Source organism: Galleria mellonella, unplaced genomic scaffold (assembly GCF_026898425.1).
Source record: "Galleria mellonella isolate WM207_F2 unplaced genomic scaffold, CSIRO_AGI_GalMel_v1 utg38, whole genome shotgun sequence".
Taxonomy (NCBI): domain Eukaryota; kingdom Metazoa; phylum Arthropoda; class Insecta; order Lepidoptera; family Pyralidae; genus Galleria; species Galleria mellonella.
Window position 1 is genome coordinate 7,565,367 of NW_026442090.1, and position 17,562 is coordinate 7,582,928.

General features: G+C 29.9%; 1 protein-coding gene across 1 annotated transcript; it reads right to left on the minus strand.

Moving 5' to 3' along the window:
- Positions 1-544: 544 nt before the first annotated feature.
- On the minus strand, positions 545-16,206 carry LOC113522527 (serine protease inhibitor 88Ea-like). The gene is made up of 8 exons (XM_026908235.3): positions 15,987-16,206; positions 8,009-8,306; positions 7,318-7,485; positions 6,566-6,827; positions 6,049-6,147; positions 5,131-5,261; positions 4,280-4,406; positions 545-3,511 (listed from the first exon to the last, which is right to left on the minus strand). Exons 2-8 carry the CDS (start codon positions 8,297-8,299, stop codon positions 3,351-3,353), a joined length of 1,239 nt encoding a protein of 412 aa, XP_026764036.1. The 5' UTR covers positions 8,300-8,306; positions 15,987-16,206; the 3' UTR covers positions 545-3,350.
- Between the last annotated feature and the right edge of the window lie 1,356 nt (positions 16,207-17,562).

A 17,562-nucleotide genomic window follows, 5' to 3' on the forward strand; every position in this document is an offset into this window, starting at 1 on the left:
GGAATGGCAACACATGAGAGGTATTATGGGCGAAACAGTATAGTCTGTTATGTCCATGGTACTGCTCATTTGTATAGGCGACGGTTAACACTTTCCATTAGGTGGGCTGTCAGCCTATTTGCCATTTTAAGTTGCATGAAAAAAGAACATAATATTTAATTTATTACTTCTTTGCAATGCAATTAAAATTTTAAATCGATTATATTAGTAAACTTGTTATAATGGAGTCACTATCGACAGAACGAACGAAGAATTTTAATACTTTTTAATAAACACAAATGTACATATACCTATTATATATTCTACTTGTTTGAGTATATATATTTTAGATTCTCATGATTTTTAATATTTACCTACACTATTACCGTACCATACTTACCTTGTTAGAGTAAAAAAAATAAATCCACAGGTTCTTGCATATCAAAAGATAACTTAGTAACATTGTAACATGGTTAATATAAATAGACATGTGAATACTGTGAAGCACTCGAACTTTCTCCCGCTGCGCGCTGATGGGCCGTCAATCATCATAAATTAAAGGCGATTTTCCAGTTATCACTTTAATATAAGTTCATATCATACCTACATCAATGTTTGGAATATTTTATTTATTAGACGTTAAGAGAACTTTCGAAAGTTTTTGGCAAACAGAGCACGTAAAAATGCAATATTAAAAAATGAAATTTAAGTACGTCTATCAAATGTCTAGTGCTCTAAGTTCAAGATCTCGTTTATAAGATGACGTTACATGCCCAAAGCTATTTTAACTTATCCATATATACATATTTTATGTAAAAGTAAAAAAATTAAATGTAAGATACTACACGTACCTATATAAATATTATAAAGAGGAAAAACTTGATCGTTTGTTTGTAATGGTAAATGTAGTGTAAACTCAAAAACTACTAAATCAATATTAATAATGATTTCATTTATAGAAAGCTCAATTATCAATGAAAAAGGTAGGCTATATATTATTTTTCGAAAATTCTATCTACTTATGTGAAGCCAGGTAAGATTTCTAATAATACATTTGTTTGTAAACTTATTTTTTACGTAGATATGATCTATTCATTGTCATTCGCCACTATTTAGGTCTAAGATATAGTGTTAAATTAGGATATAATGCATTTTGTGTTAAAAATCGTTTTATGTATATTTATATTTGATTCTGTAAAAAAAAAACAGATTTTTTTTATTTAATAGAATAAAAGAAGAAAAATTCGTAAAGAAAATTAGTATTTAGCAGAAAAGCGCAGTTTCTTAAGCAATGCTTTAGGATTTTTACTGTCTCTCAGTCTCATCTGTGATTTTGTGACTTCATTATTACAACAGTGATAATTAAAAAGAAATTTGATTTCATCTATATGCATATTCGAGTACTCTGAATACTTATTCTGTTCACTTTCTAATACCAAGTGCTGCCCGATGTCGGGCATGGATTGGGTTTATTTGTATTGAAGTGTCAAATATTTCTAATAATATTGCAAATAATACAGTAGTATAAATAAATATACTACTGGATCAATTTCATTTAGATATTTTTTCTAATTTGCAGAGGGCAAACAAAACAAAATAAGAAAATATTTTTATTATGTTATCTATAATATTAAGTATATCTAATAGAAAGGTTATGGCATATTTAAGATTTTCCAGAGGGATTGGAAGTAAGCACTAGACAATTCTGGGATGAGCGAGGTCCATCCGCTTTCCTTTTCAGTCTAGAAGAAATATGTAACAATGATGCTGAAAGTAAACGTTAATACAAAAAAAATATATAGAACAGACAACGTTATCTCCACTTATCTCTGCTGGTTATGTAGGTATTTCAAACTTTTATAAAAACTTAGTATAACCAAGCTGACCGGATGGCTTGACTTATATTTTTCAGTTTTTCTTTTCGTGCATTGGCGTATTGTTCCATGTTCCTATATAATTTCTAATAATGTCTTATGGATGAATACTAAGAGCATTATCCAAAGTAACAACTCTGTCACCATATAGTAAAAAACATATTTAAATAATCAAGATCGAATCTCCGCTTTTGTTACTATCTATTTATCTAGTAATAATTAAATTGCATTTAATTACCTTTCTGAAATGTTTATAACGCTAGGTAGTGTAAGTAAGTTCGTAGATTGTATACAGAACGGTTATTTTGAGTTATACAAAGACTTACATTATGTCTGAGTTTACTGGAAATATAGCTAACTATGCGTAAATTAAAATTGAAGTAAACGTGAATACAGTCATAATGTAAATCTACATATGTACAGCTTACGCTAACTACTAAGAATAACTCTGGAAAATAACCTTAAGTACGGCAATGAAAATGCATATTATTTATTTCATTTCATACTTTTTGGCTGGATAAATAAGTATGTTTCTTTCTATAAATTAAAAACTAAATTGTATCCATATGAGTCAGATAAAATTAGATACAAAAACTTAATTTATTGTACAAAATTTATCTATCAATTAATTATAATCTGTGTATTAGATCATACCCGTTCATCAGTCCTCTACCTATTTCATTCCTAGTTATTGTTCTTAGATAATATAGGTCTTTGTATGTTAAATAGATAAAAGAAGTAAATGAGTACAAATAAAAAATAAGTGTATGTTTATCCTTCGGCAAATTGACGAAAGTTGATATAATAATAAATCACAAAATATAATCTTTTAAATTTAATGTTAACTTATAACTAATTATTCATATTTTAATAAAAAATTAGAATATCGGTATTTGTTTACAATTTATAATTAAATAAATTATATAATAATATTTATTATTGAAAAAAAAAAGTAAAACTGTGTCCATTAATGATGCTCAGTTTTGGTAATTTTGATAGCGAATACGTCAACAAAAATAAATTAACTAAAATAAAAAAAAGAATGTCTATAAATAATGCATTTAAAAAAAATATGTGAAATTATATCCAAACCACATATATACTATTAGATTAGGTAAAGATGTAGTTTTATATAACTTCACAATAGTCCATAATTATATCTACATGAAAAATAAATAATAAGCAATTATACAAGTCTACTTCTTAAAATACCTAATTACAATAAACATTTTCTATATTTCTAAAATAAAATAACAGCCACTGCATATCTGTCCACGCTACTAAAAATACAATTTTAGTAAACTTTAAAAAATTATTTATGTGGATATTTTAAAAATTAAAGCAATCAAAAACGTGTTTTGTCTCTTGCCTCTTGCCCTATTACATACTAATACACACACAGCAGGACTTATGGACGGAATCTACCTCGGCTCTGACGATCCCTTTTAAAGTATCTTTATATTAAAATTATAATAAAAATGTGCAAATTAAAGAAATCTATTTTTTAGGATCCCTGTAAACACCCATGAAGAGAACAGAATTGGTGGGGCGCTCATAAATCAGATAGACGAAGGGGAAGTTAGCAACAAAACGCGTTGGCTCGAGCGGCCGCGACGAGCGGAAACCGAACAAAGCCGTTGCCGCTGCAGCTACTGTGCCTGAAAATATAATATATTAGGTGTTGATTTCATTATTCTACTAGAAATAGCAAACATGATTTAAAGTGGCAATCATTGACCAATAAACATGAACGGCACTATGGATATCAGACTAATAACTGAGGTGGCTAAAGTATTATACCACCATATCCTGTCATTTTACTGTCACAACCCGTCGTTCAAACCAAAATATAGCCTGCGTGGCTATATTTTGGCACCACAGCTGTTTGACTATAGAAATACGAGTGACATAGAAATGTTTTTAAGTAGCTGAAGATGGAATATGCAATAACGAGGCACCGGTGAAGGATGAAACTCTAGGAACAAATGGAGGTTGAATTAATAGGGTTTATTATCAGCAACGGGAGCTAACCACCTTATTACTGACAATTCCTACTCCCGTTGAGACAGAGATAACCATGCATACGACTTTGTATAGTTTTCCTCTGATAAACTTGGAATGGAAAGCACATACTTGACGGAAACTATAGATCTGTGCGTATACACCTGATTTTTTTAAGATTAAGGTGAAATATAATTTGCTTCCTCCCAGTAATTTCACAAATATATCTCAAACTGTTCGATTCATTGTATATTTCAGAACATAAGTGTCTCTTAATCTCAAGCTTTAAGATCCAACGGTTAATTCACATTTTTGTATTTGATTATAAGTTACCATAAGTATGCACAAATAAAGACTACTTTCAGCTGCTAAAGAATATTCATTAATACGATTAATTAAATAATTATTTAACTATTGGAAATTACCTTCTTCATCAAGTTGAATTTTTGATTTATGTACGGCATCGTCAAAAAGAATCCCTTTCTGTTCTGTTAGCGTACTGAAGTCTGCAGTCGCGTTGAAGACATCGCCAACTCCTAAGTCTTCCAAAATCTGAAAAATTACGGTAAGTATAATAAATATTCTAAGCATTAATAAACACCAGAAAAATGAAGATTACTATTCAGTTTATAAACTTTCTATTTTATTGTATAAACAATGGTATATAATATTTAATAGGCGAATGCTAAAAACCTTTATCAGTTTCTAGCACTTTTAAAACTCGTCTCATATATAGGTACTTAAGACTTGTATCGGAGACTTGTCTTCTTTATCATTCTTAATTGATTTATTATTATAGTATAAATAGAATAATTCAATAAGATTTTGCAGTTCAAATGGACATAGTTAATTATAAATTTTGAGTTGTTGACACGTATTTTAAATGCGTTTTTGGAATTAAGCGACTGTAGGTAGTAAAATAGTATTTGCAGTTGAAGGTTCTGTCATGACCACGACGAAGGAAATGTCGATCACGAAAGTGATCGACATTTCCTTCTAGCAGCCCGTGCATTTTCTTAGACCACCCACCCTCACATTATTGCTTTTATTGTCTACATCCACTCTATACGCTTCGAAACGTCGTGGCGTCAGCAATAAAAATTAGTTATGTAGGTACTACTTATAGCTGGTAAGTAGATATATATACAATTATTACTGTTTTACAGTATCTTTCTTATCATAAATTTTAAGAAAAACACCGTTACCGTCTTTCATACCGTTGTAACATTCATTCAGATTTGGATTATATGTCCACATAAAAAGTATAGTTACTTACCCCTCTTAGTGGAAGATTTCTTTCCATAGTGAATTTGGGTATTTCAACGATGACTTCGCGCCCCATGTAGCTCTCTTCAACAACAGCTGCCAGACGTTCAGGTGTCAAGTTTGCAATTATATTAGTTACTCCTGCAATTTTCATAAATATGATTTAAATACTTATTTAAATTACTACTTCTAACAATCGTGTTGAGTTTAGGGAGTAAGTACTTCTTATAATTTTTGATACTGTCTTAGAATTAATTGATACATTCAGCATAAACAATAATATTATTGTAATATTGTGACTAAAAGACATTCTACATGAATTCTAAGATATAATCCATGCATTAACTTAATTTCATACAAATTTGCCAAACTATTTAAGCGCGTATTTACACAATCCATGATCATCTATCACCTATTTATTTTATTTATACGTTATTGTACACACTAAGACAATATAAAGAAATATGATAGTATAAAGCAAATGTATAAAGGCGAGCTTAATTCTATAAAAGTTTTCTTCTAGCAAACCTAAAGTGGAAAGGAGCATCAATGGTATACAATACTGTCACAATTTTCAAACAAAAGAACATACTATAAATGCAACTATTACAGGCAACCCAATGGAAAATAGATAAAAAAAGAGCCCGTGCCTAGCAGTGAATTGCTTTGGATTGATTAGATAAAATATTATATAATAACACACATAAAATCTATTTAATTCGTCTTCCACTGATACCATTACATGTCTAAATAGTATAAAATATTATTGCTGTTCCTGTCTGTTTTTCTACTAACTTCTTCTAAACCATGCAAAGGATTTTGATACGTATGTCATTGTTATTTAGATATATTATTTACGATTAGTTTGTATGTTCAATTTTAATCTGTACAAAGCCAAACCAAGTTACTAGTAAAAAATAAATCTTACCTTCTTTCATTGAGTAAGGAGGGAGTAAGATATACATGCTGATGTCATTGCCCTTGTACGGGAGCTCTAATATCTGCGCTCCTAGTTCATCACTAACCACTGCAAATAAAAAAATATAACTAGTGTTTATAATAAAATTATAAAACACGATCTACTATTTTAAGTCTATTAGTGGAAAATCAAAAACAATAAAATATTTCAGTTTCTAATTCATATTACTTTAATTGTAATATACCTTCCTCCTTGTTTATAATGAATTCTAAAAAAATTGTGCTTTTAAAATAATTACAGATTCAGCAATTATAAAATTTTTAAATAAAGTTATTTCATGTGCATGGAATAATTTTATGAGTGAGTATATGAATCCAAGCACAGCGGTCGAAAGAAATAACAGTGAGTTAATCCGCTCCACTACCAAGGTGTTTCGACAAAGATATCTGTGATATTCAAAATCGTTAATATCGATGGTGTAAATTTTAAAAATATTCCAAATATTTAATATACTAAAAATACTTACTGTAGTGGAAGGTACCTTTCTGTTTCATGAAAGGTACCAGAGTTTGACGCGTTTCAGATACAAAGAATGCTTCCTTTTTTGTCCTCTCAGCGGGGAACTTAGATGCCCAAACACCTTTGAAGTATGCTGCGTTGGCAAGTACTAATTTAGTATTTTCTGTTATACCATCTATGGGCAATAAGTCTTTGATGTTATTTTTGGTGACACGAGAAACCCACTCATTGATGTATTCACGGGACATAACAGGATTTTCGTGGAAATTCTGCAATCGTCAAATTTGGTAATAAGTGTAAATAAATTAAATATTTATCGATAGAAAGCATGAAGAGAAGAGATGTAATAGCAAAATATTATATTTTGCTATTACATCTCTAAAATATTATAAAATTTAATGAAATGCAGGGTCCGGGATTTCAAAATTTAGATTAGTTCATTCAGAATAAGTTAATCATGTTTTTATTGTATCCATGCCATTATTGTTAGACATTTTATAACTAAAAAACTGAGTTCCCTTCAATTAAGAGTTTGTGAAAGCCTTATTGTAATATAACCATAAAAAGACCTAGGGTCTAGGTCTAAGGACCGTAATAAAGTATTTATCGAAGATATATAAAATTTAATCACTATATTTAGGTTCATATCTCGTTTGTTATAAAATTTTTTAATCACTCAATAATTATTGAAATATGTTTCATTTTTTATTATCATTTCTTAATTACTAAGCTATGTTGTATAAAAAGATAAATGCTTACAAGTTTTTCCAATTCTTCTCCAAACAGGTCAAGTAGACACTGACGAGCTTCAAGTTGGTTGTCGAGGAATAATTTGTTGGCGCTTACAAACTCATAACTTTCGCTGTTGTTATTAGTCAACCGGGATCGTTTATCCACTTTGTATGCTGTCATCAAGTTTATTTTATCCTGGAATGAAAAAATAATATTATTTAGATATATTTTCAGTGAAACTAAACTATTTTCGAAGAGAAACATAATTTTAAACCGATTTCCAAAATAAGGAGGTCCTCAATTCTGTTGTATTTTTTTATGTTTGTTACTTCATAACTCCGTCAGTTATAAACCAATTTGGAAGATTCTTTTTTATCTGAAAATATGTACTTACAGATTGGTCTCAAGAAATTTTTATCAAAATCGTTTCTGTAGTTTAGTTTTGAAATCAAAATAACTGTTTTTGCCACAATTGAAGTCAGTTTTTTCTATAGAACACACTATTTATTTTTTTTTTATTTTATTTTGATACCATATAAATAGATAGCTGAAGATGTCGTGATAACTTGGCCGGTTCAAAATTTTTTATGGTCCTACACTCCCTTTAAGATACTAATGATTTTGATTTTATCCTGTATTGAAAATCTCACGGAGCAAAAAAATAGTTTGCACCGACATTAATATGAAACAATAAGTCAATCATTGAATCTAAACTCACCAGATGCTCGTCTATTTGTAACGATTGCTTCAACGACTTTTCTGTGTGTCCACCGGCGGAGAAGTAAGCGAGTAATAGTGCGTGATACACCGAAAACGGGGAAAAGAAGATGTTGTCATCTGGTACTTGCTTGTTGATCTTATTGAACAGGTTCAGTGTGAACTCTAATTGTCCTCTATATAACGAAGTCCGTGCGGCAGGGTCTAATTTCTTAGAAGAATCGTCTTTATAGAAGCATTGACTGTTCACAGTCGCCGCAATTAGTAGAACCAACGCAAATAACTTCATCATGTTTAATCTGCAACAAGAGATTTCACGTTAATTGTGTAGTTACGTTATTTCCTCTGCCGTACTTGGTAATCGTTGCGTGTAAATAGTAAATTGTTACAGGTATTACTCATCGACAAGGACATTTTTATATAATAACGCTTTTTAACGGAAGTTGTTAAAATAACTATTTTTAAATAGTGAGAACCATATTAAACGTATCTATAATGATGTGAAAATACATAAATATAGCAATTTCAATAATAGATATATACATATTTACATACCTATATAAAAGTACATAATAAGTTATAAGTACGAGTATGTATGTAAATTACAATCATGTCGTTGCTTTTAAGATTAGCACATATTTTATAATTCTCAGGGTAATACATGCCATGATATCTATAATACCATTCTTGTCTATAGGTAACGGTACCAATTTCCATTTAGTGGTCATCGCCATGTTTATTATTTCAAGTTGCATAAAAAAAATAAAAACAAAGCCAATCTAACCAGATTCAATGTTGCACTCACTTTTGAATCCATAGGAACTCATCGAATGAGTTCTTATTGTATAAGAACATCTTTCTTATTCATTATCCTACAAAGTCAAATAACGAAAGAGAGCACTTAGCAAGTACACTAAACCAAAGTCGGAAAAGTAAGGGAAACATTATATTAATGCTATTTATCTGAGTGAAATGAAGTTAACTTTTTTTTATTTAGTATCAGATTTTAATGCATACAAAACCACTGTTTTCTCCAATACAGAGGAAAAGGTACAGAAAACCGCTACTTATTTAGTTTTCCCACTGACACTTCTACAGTAGAATAAACAAGACTTTATATTTTCAGTAGCAAAAAATATTACATATTTACGAGTATATACTTCTATACTATTGAATATTTTCCCATAGGTCCTATTGAATGGGCTTTCAACGGAAGCAAATTTACTCATCTATTTCACTTCGGCTAAAAAAATTGTTTCAGACTGGAGATATGAGTAAAGAGGTAATGCTGCCAGTATTTTGGGTACGCTGCCTCGATGTGGTGCGTTGGCGAATTACTTATAATTAGTATTAGTATTTAAGGAATTTTATATTAACTTTAATTTATTGCTGTATTGTTTTTATATAATAAGATTTACATAAATATACATGTGAAACATATATAAAAAATATATATGAAAATAAAAGATAGGCAGATATGAATTAGAGTTATCACTTTTTATCACACTTATTATAATTAATTTATGAATCTCTAAAATTTATACATTTTAGAAGTATCCAAGTGAAGAGAATAAGATTTCATTGGTCCCATTGTCGGCCCAGAAAAGTAGCATGACTGGATTTGTGACCTCGCCGGTCACATCATTTTAAATGGACGCATCGAGATTCGTCACGAGTGCAGACTCAGCGGTTAACCCTGATTGAATTGAGCACATACACAGCCTGACTAAACAAATCCATTCATCTTAGTTATCTTTTGTGAATATCATACATTGCTTTAATAAAATATTTTCTTAAGTGGCACAAATACAAACAAAATAATCAAGTACCAATATATGAGTATGTTTGTTTTACATGTACTTTTTTTTAGAATTTACAGGCAATGTATATTAGGTAGATCTTTATATATTATTTACATAAGTATTGATTTATTTTTTATTGTTGTATTAAAATCATCCCTCTTTTTTTCTTTATTTTTATCTAACAAACTAGGGAATTTTATTATCAATTTGACTCATAGATATATATTTAAATTACATGACAATAGTAAACAATTTCAATAAAAAAAGAAGAGCGCAAATCAGAAAAGAAATATGCAGAAAATCGTATACGGTATACATAGATAGAAAGACGTCATGCGAAAAAAAAACTTCCTTTTTTAGCGAATAAAAAATTAGCAACATTAACTGAGTATATATATGGTTCTAGTTCATTAGAATAGTCACTGTATATAAATATTACCCTATTATTATTTTTAAACGTATTACCTTAATTTATCTTTAGTATAATAATTTTCTTTATATTTCTAACTAATAAATTATTATAAGTAAAGATTTTAATCTAAGTACAGTTAAAATGTATACTTTTGTAAACCAATATCAATGCCCATAATAAGTATATTTATATCCCAATAATATTTATCTTAATATATTGGAATGAATAAAATACGTACTTACCTATATGAAACCTTCAAAGTATCGTCATCAAATATACGGCAAGTATAAATGTCCTACTCTCGGGTTTTATGTACCCACGTCATGGGAAAACCCAATCTGTAACCCGATAATGCAACCGGTCGCGGTCATTGTCGAGAATACGCTCAACTCGCAACATTTCTCATATCACATAGCATGGATTTCCCTACGAAACAATATGCCAGAGACAACTGGGCCTCGGCGAAAGTAAACACACGTCATCGCGTTTCATCATTACACAACCGGATCGCAAAAGCGTGTCAATATGATGAGTTACCTATTATCATAGTTATATTAGGAAAGATCTGTTTGCCACTGTTTACGTCTATAAATCCATAAAAATTGGCCAGGTTTCATTTTTGCACAAATAATATAGGAATATTTTGGTAAGGTCCAGATAATAAATATCAGTGTTCTTTGATAGATCTTATTTTTTTTATGCAACTTAGAACGGCAAACAAGCTGACGACCCACCTGATGGAAAGTGGAAACCGTCGCCTATAGACATGAGCAGTACCATGAACATAACAGAGTATACTGTTTCGCCCATGATACCTCCCATCCGTTGCCATTTCTGAGGACACAGGTGTTATTCCTCTGTATCCTATAAATTCACTACCATATCTCACCCTTCAAACCAAAACATAGCCATGCAAACACAACTGCTTCATGGTAGAAACACGAATGGGGTAGAAGTACCCAAGCAAACGACTTTTGTACAAAGTCTCCCTCTTGTATCTAGATCTTATATGAAATAAATACAAATCAGACACCTATAGATACTTTTTCAGTTACGATTTTATATCTATATATTATAGATAGATCGATATCTAAAGAGAAAATCGACTGAAGTACTATACCTATATAAATGAAAAACAGTCGAAATCAATATTAGCTAATTATTAATAGTTTCTTGAAGTCTTGAATGCTTTTAGTTTCTTTTTTTTTTTTTGTTAAATTTACTTTTTAAGTTCTATGGATAAAAAACAGGATTTTTAAAAATCATGTTTTTTTTTATCGATATCAGTTTTGTATGATTTTTAAAAAAGAAATCTTTTACATAGGCAATAATCTCATCCGTCACTTCAACATTCTAAGCGACTTTAATATTTTAAGAATGATAAATTTTAACGACTATTCAGTCGTTTTTAAAATTGATCTGAATATAATTCTAAAATAAAATAAATTATAATATGATATAATATTATAATAGACAAATTTGACAATTATAAAACAAGTGTTGGTTATTTATAATGTAATGTTCTTCGGTACATTATGATGCCTACCGATAATATTGTACAGCATTGAAACACGGGATTTCCAGCGGCATTCACTACATTGGCTTGCATCTCTCCGAACCGGATGCTTGCCGACATATTGTATAAAGGAACATACGTACGTGATGTATACTTTAGTTAATTGAACATTAATAAAGTATAGAAGCAAAAATAATATATTTGTTATCAAAATTCCTTCCCATAAGTTTTGAAAACGTATTTTTTGTTAAACCACTTTCACATTTTATAAAAACATCTTTCAAGTAAATAATTAAAAAAGCTTCTCAAAACATGTAAATAATTCTTTTTCACAACAGTAAATAAATTAAAATAAGACTACCCGCATATTTATCAAAGTAGAATTAGCTACTAGCACTCGAGTTTATGGAAGTACGTAACTTACACAATAGATTTTGCATTCTGTGGATAAAAAAATTACTCGTTTATTGTTAAACTTCTTAAGCCAAAACAATACACGCACTTTTTTGCGACAGAAATCAGTAAAACGAATGTGAAATTAGTCGTAAAATAATAGGCATACCTACTTATTAATTCAATTAACTGAGTTGTGACCATTTTGTGTTACTATGCCAGGAAGGAAGAAAACTGTTACTTGTTTTATATATTTTGCTTTTTTTTTGTATAAGCATTTTTTTATCTCTTTTTACTGTATATGTTTGTTGTTATTTGTGTTGTAAGTAATGCAAATAAATTATCTATCTTTCTATCTATTTATTTTGACATAAAAATACTGGATATGTAGATAGGACTAGAGGCAGACTTTGTACAAAAGTCTTTTGCATACCTTTGCCTCATTAATGTTTCTGTCGCCGAGTAGCTATACTTGCATGCCTATACGCCTATACTTTGCTTTGAAAGGTCGAATCTGACAGTAAAAGTAAAATACAACCCAGATTACATATTTTTTACATATTTACATATGTAGAATAAGTAAAGTATATTTTTGTCTTAAAATATATACGACCTATTTATTATTACTAATTATATGAAATTATATACCTATTATACGTACATAGATCCATTACGAAAGTAATTACAGTTCGACCATCATTAATTTAATATTTGTAACGGATATTTATATTAATAAAAACGAATACTTAAATGTGTTGCTAATCACAAAACTCAAGAATGGCTGGACCAAATTGGCTATTTTTTTTAAATATTCATTAAAGACCAAAGAAGATTTTTGAACAGATAAAAATTTTAAAAATGGAAGAATTTCAAAACCCCATTTCTCTTATTCTTATAAAATTTGTTTCTAGATGCTAATTCAACCCATTTCAATCAAATATTGTCGTCTTAACTTTTAACAGAAAGAAATCTATCGAATCAACTAGATATACTTATAATTATAAATTTAACCTTTACACTCTTTCTTCATATAAACTTTAATTATGTCAAATTTAATACTATTTTGTGCATGCAATGTGCTTAAAAAAGGTACATAGTTTTTTTCACGCATTAATAAGTGTATAAATTATTCATTTTATACCAACACAAATACCAATAATACCTAGTATTTGTTATTGTGTAAACTACAATTCTTTACATAAATTTGACAATATAAAATGACAATACAATACCTGCTATTTATGATTCTAAAGTTATTTAAATATATTTTTTCTTTCGGCCTCAATGTGGCCTCGGTATTTCTGACGAGTAACCAACCAATTGGTTACTCATCAAAAACATCGAGGCTATACAAATTTAGTGGTAATGCCATAAAACAAAACAATAATTTATGTTAACGTGACCTCTACTTTGTTCCTGTAAGGCAGACAACACCTGTTGTACCTATCACCTAAAAAGGCATGTACGTAATATTTGCGTAAGACCCTTGCTCGCAGTGGTTCTCGACGTAGCTAGAATACCAATTTACCTACTTCAAAAACCGTTAGTGTGCATACTACACTTTTGAAATGTTGGAACGAACCATTTCCAAATGTTTGAATGCATTTACCGTTCATGCCTTTACCTCTGATAATATTTGAACTAACAAATATTTAGATAATAAACAGTAAATATAAGCTTTTGTGTATTATTAAATTAGCCATTTCAAATCAATGGCCTCATTTTTGAAATTTGTGTTTAAGTACCTAAAAAGCTATTGCAGATTATATGCTATAGACTCCGTATATGTTTATGTAAAAGACACAAACCGTAAATGTTATATTTTTTTTATATAATTAATTTAATAACAAACAAGCTAATAGCGCACTGTATGGAAAGCGATAATCGTCGCCAGTGAACAATAAGTGTCATGGGTTTCACTAGACTACATCTTCATAAAATTTGCAATAAAGAACCTCCTTTTGCCTATTTATTTTATTTTTATGCAATGTATAACTAAAGAAATAAACAGATTTCATAATTCTATTTTTGGTATTAATTGTTGGCATTTAGCAGTAACATTTTAGTTTATGTATCTTATAATAACTTATTTGTCATAAATCATTGTAAATACTTTTTTTAATCAAAATTAGAAACTTCCATATTCATTTCATATATTTTACAAAATTGAAAATTTATTAATTTTGTGTTTAATAGTAGATTCCTGTAATATAAGGCTTGAGCTCAGTATAAGAATTGCTGTTAAAGTATGTTACCTTAACCAAGTATGTAAAATGAATAAATAAATAAATTTCTTTCGCAGATATATTTTTAAATCATACTTGCCTTCAAAGTGGCGCAACCTTCACAAAGCATTTTGTAAATTTCCCTGTACTTCAAAGTTAGATTAAAAAATAGAACTTATATGTGATTTACTAGTTACATAGTATCTATTTTAATATACAGTGCCACCCTTCTACATGAATTGACGACTTGAATTGTGTTGCAGGATGAACGTGGTTTACACGTTCCTTCACAATCTATGAATGAGCTCTATTAGCAGTGAACTTTTAATTGGTTAACATGAAGATGATATGACAATAGTAAGAGCCTTTAGACAATGCTAGTATAATGACAATAATAAACAGATAGATACGCCAAAAGTACTTTCATACTAATTACTTTGTAGTAATAGAACTAGAAACAATATACAATTACTTTATTACAATATTGCTTGATGGAAAATGATAACTACCACTTGTACCATGATAATCGATAAATAACATTGGCGTATATAATAATAATATGGTTGTAATCATGACTACTCGCATTTGAGGGGGAAGAAATCGTTAGTAGCGGGAACTAGGATCCTCATTGCTAACAACCTGCTTTATATAGTAGAGCCCCACGCGGGTCTTCTTTGAAACCACCATGGTTATTTTTTTATTAAATCTGTTATGATAAGCTACCTTATCTGCTTTCATCCTCACCTATCAATTCTCATTGGTGCCCCCACAGGGGTTACCATTCTATTATCATTAATTAAAAAATATGTATCTCTTCTGTTGCTGTTATGATTCTTGTATATAAATATTAGATGATTAGCACTCTTATGAGTGCTGGCATTTCTATAAAACGCAACAATGAACAAATTGTTGTTGCATGACAAATGTAGCTTATAAGTAGAAGTTAACCGAATAATTTAAATGTTTTTGGAAAACCCGAACACAAGTGCGTAGTGCATCGAATCACAATGGTACGGATATTTGAGTTCACTATACAGTTGCGAAAATTCGTCATAGTAAATTAGAAAGCGTGCATGATAGACTGTTACCGGTCATAAACGCTACGCGACGCGCTGGGACGCAGCAAGATTACGTGCGTTAACACAGTATGCAACATTTATACAATATGTAAAAAAAATAATATAAAACATATATTTATATAATTTTAATATAAAAACTATAAAGAATTGTATATTATTACCTAAATTGTACGCGTATAATGACTTACATACTTAAATAAAAATGGGTATAGCAAAGTGAACATTACGTATACTCATGGAAATAGAAGTATGATTAAAAAGAGGCAACTACAAAGGAGGCAACAACAAGTACTAGTATATTTATGAATAGTTCAATCGACTCTTTAATGCAACAGTAAATGTGTTTATCAACTTAGTGTTTTGTTTGAATATGAAATTAGTTGTTTACCAGTTTATAATCTCGTATTAATAGTAAATTGTATTAACAGTGTATCTGGTGAAAAGAAAAATAACTGTCAGTTTTAATAAATTTACATAATACTAACTATTTTAATGAAAGAATATATACAATAATCATTTATGAAGTTTATATAAAATTTCACATCAACTTACCACTCGCGATGCGACCTTACTTATGCACACATATAATTTTTATTCTCAAAAAACATTAAACTTTAAAGCTAAAATAAACTTATACGTGATTATAATTCAACATCACGTTTTCACAGAAAATCAATAAAAATATAAGGGTACTCCTTAAATCTTTACTGATTTAAATGCTACAGAAAAAGCAGCTCGCAGCGTAGCGTTATTCCGAGGTTCAAACACGGACTGAGTCAATGAGAGCCGTTTGCTATCCCCTTTATGTCACTACAGTAAACTGGTATGCGTTAGCGCACCAACTGGTATAGCAGATGGAGGTAAATTAAAAAATACATATACACTTTTTATTTATTCGCCCACACAATACGCGGCCGAATTAAAAGCGTGTTAACTGAGATAGAATCTTAAAATAATTCATTATAATGGCGTTCACTGTTCAAATCGCATGGTCGCATAACTGTTGCTAAGAATTCAGGTAAGTAGTTGTGTATTCTTTTTTAATAATGAAAGTAGTCAACAAACATTCAGCACGCCTGATAAACGGTTACCATAGCTTATTTATCGGTCAAAATAATTGCTAATTGCCGACAACGCAACATCCCTAGGAGAGCTATAATAAAAACGTTACCTACCCAACACAAACATACAGTGCTATTATTATTATATCACTCTGTGACCGTGCACTGCTAAACATAGGCCTTCCCTACAAGGGGAGTTTTGCCAGTAGTTGCCATACTAGCCAGGCGGGTTGGCAACCGCCTATTCCTCAACCATTAATTTCCCTTAACCGCCTCTTACGATACTTACGGGAGAGGAAGGGGGTGGGCTATTCTATGTTAAGACCGTGCGGCAAATCTTAATAAACACAATGCTAATAAAAATATAAATAAAATAAGGCAAAAAAATATTTATCGGAAAATTTAGTTCCTCGACTTATCAATACTCATAAACGTATGATCCTCCACAATATCTAACAAAAACAATATTTTGTACAACGATATTTTTCTCGTTTCTCAAAAATTTTCAAATTCTACTACAAAGTATTTAACATTTCATGAATACTCAAACTTATTTAAGTTTTAATTTGCATTTGTCACCTTTTTAGCCTAGGCCTCCTCCCTTTCCTTCCACATAACCCTAATATGGGCTGTCTTCATTCACATTGGTCCTTTTTCCATCACTAGCGCATCTGCCGCCGTCTATTTGGTCGATCTCTTTTCTAGTTCTTTTCTCGTGGTAACCATTCATTACTTTACTTTTTCATTATTTTTTATTCCATTATTTTTTCGTCTACCTACAGATATGTCTGGTCTATTTCCATTTTAAAGATTCTATGTGTACTAACCATAAATATTCAGTTGAAATTTCTGAATAACATTTCTAAAACAGATGTAACAATTTTTTAAGAAGGTGAATCACCTTGTCATACTTCTTTTTCTATCGAAAATTCATGACCTTACCTTTCACGTTTTATTTTTGCTCAATTCTTTTTATATCTACAGGTATATTGTTTTATGCTTAATTGCCACCTTTTTCAGTCTCAGCTATCTAAACTGAAGCTATTGAGAAAATACAATCAGTTTCC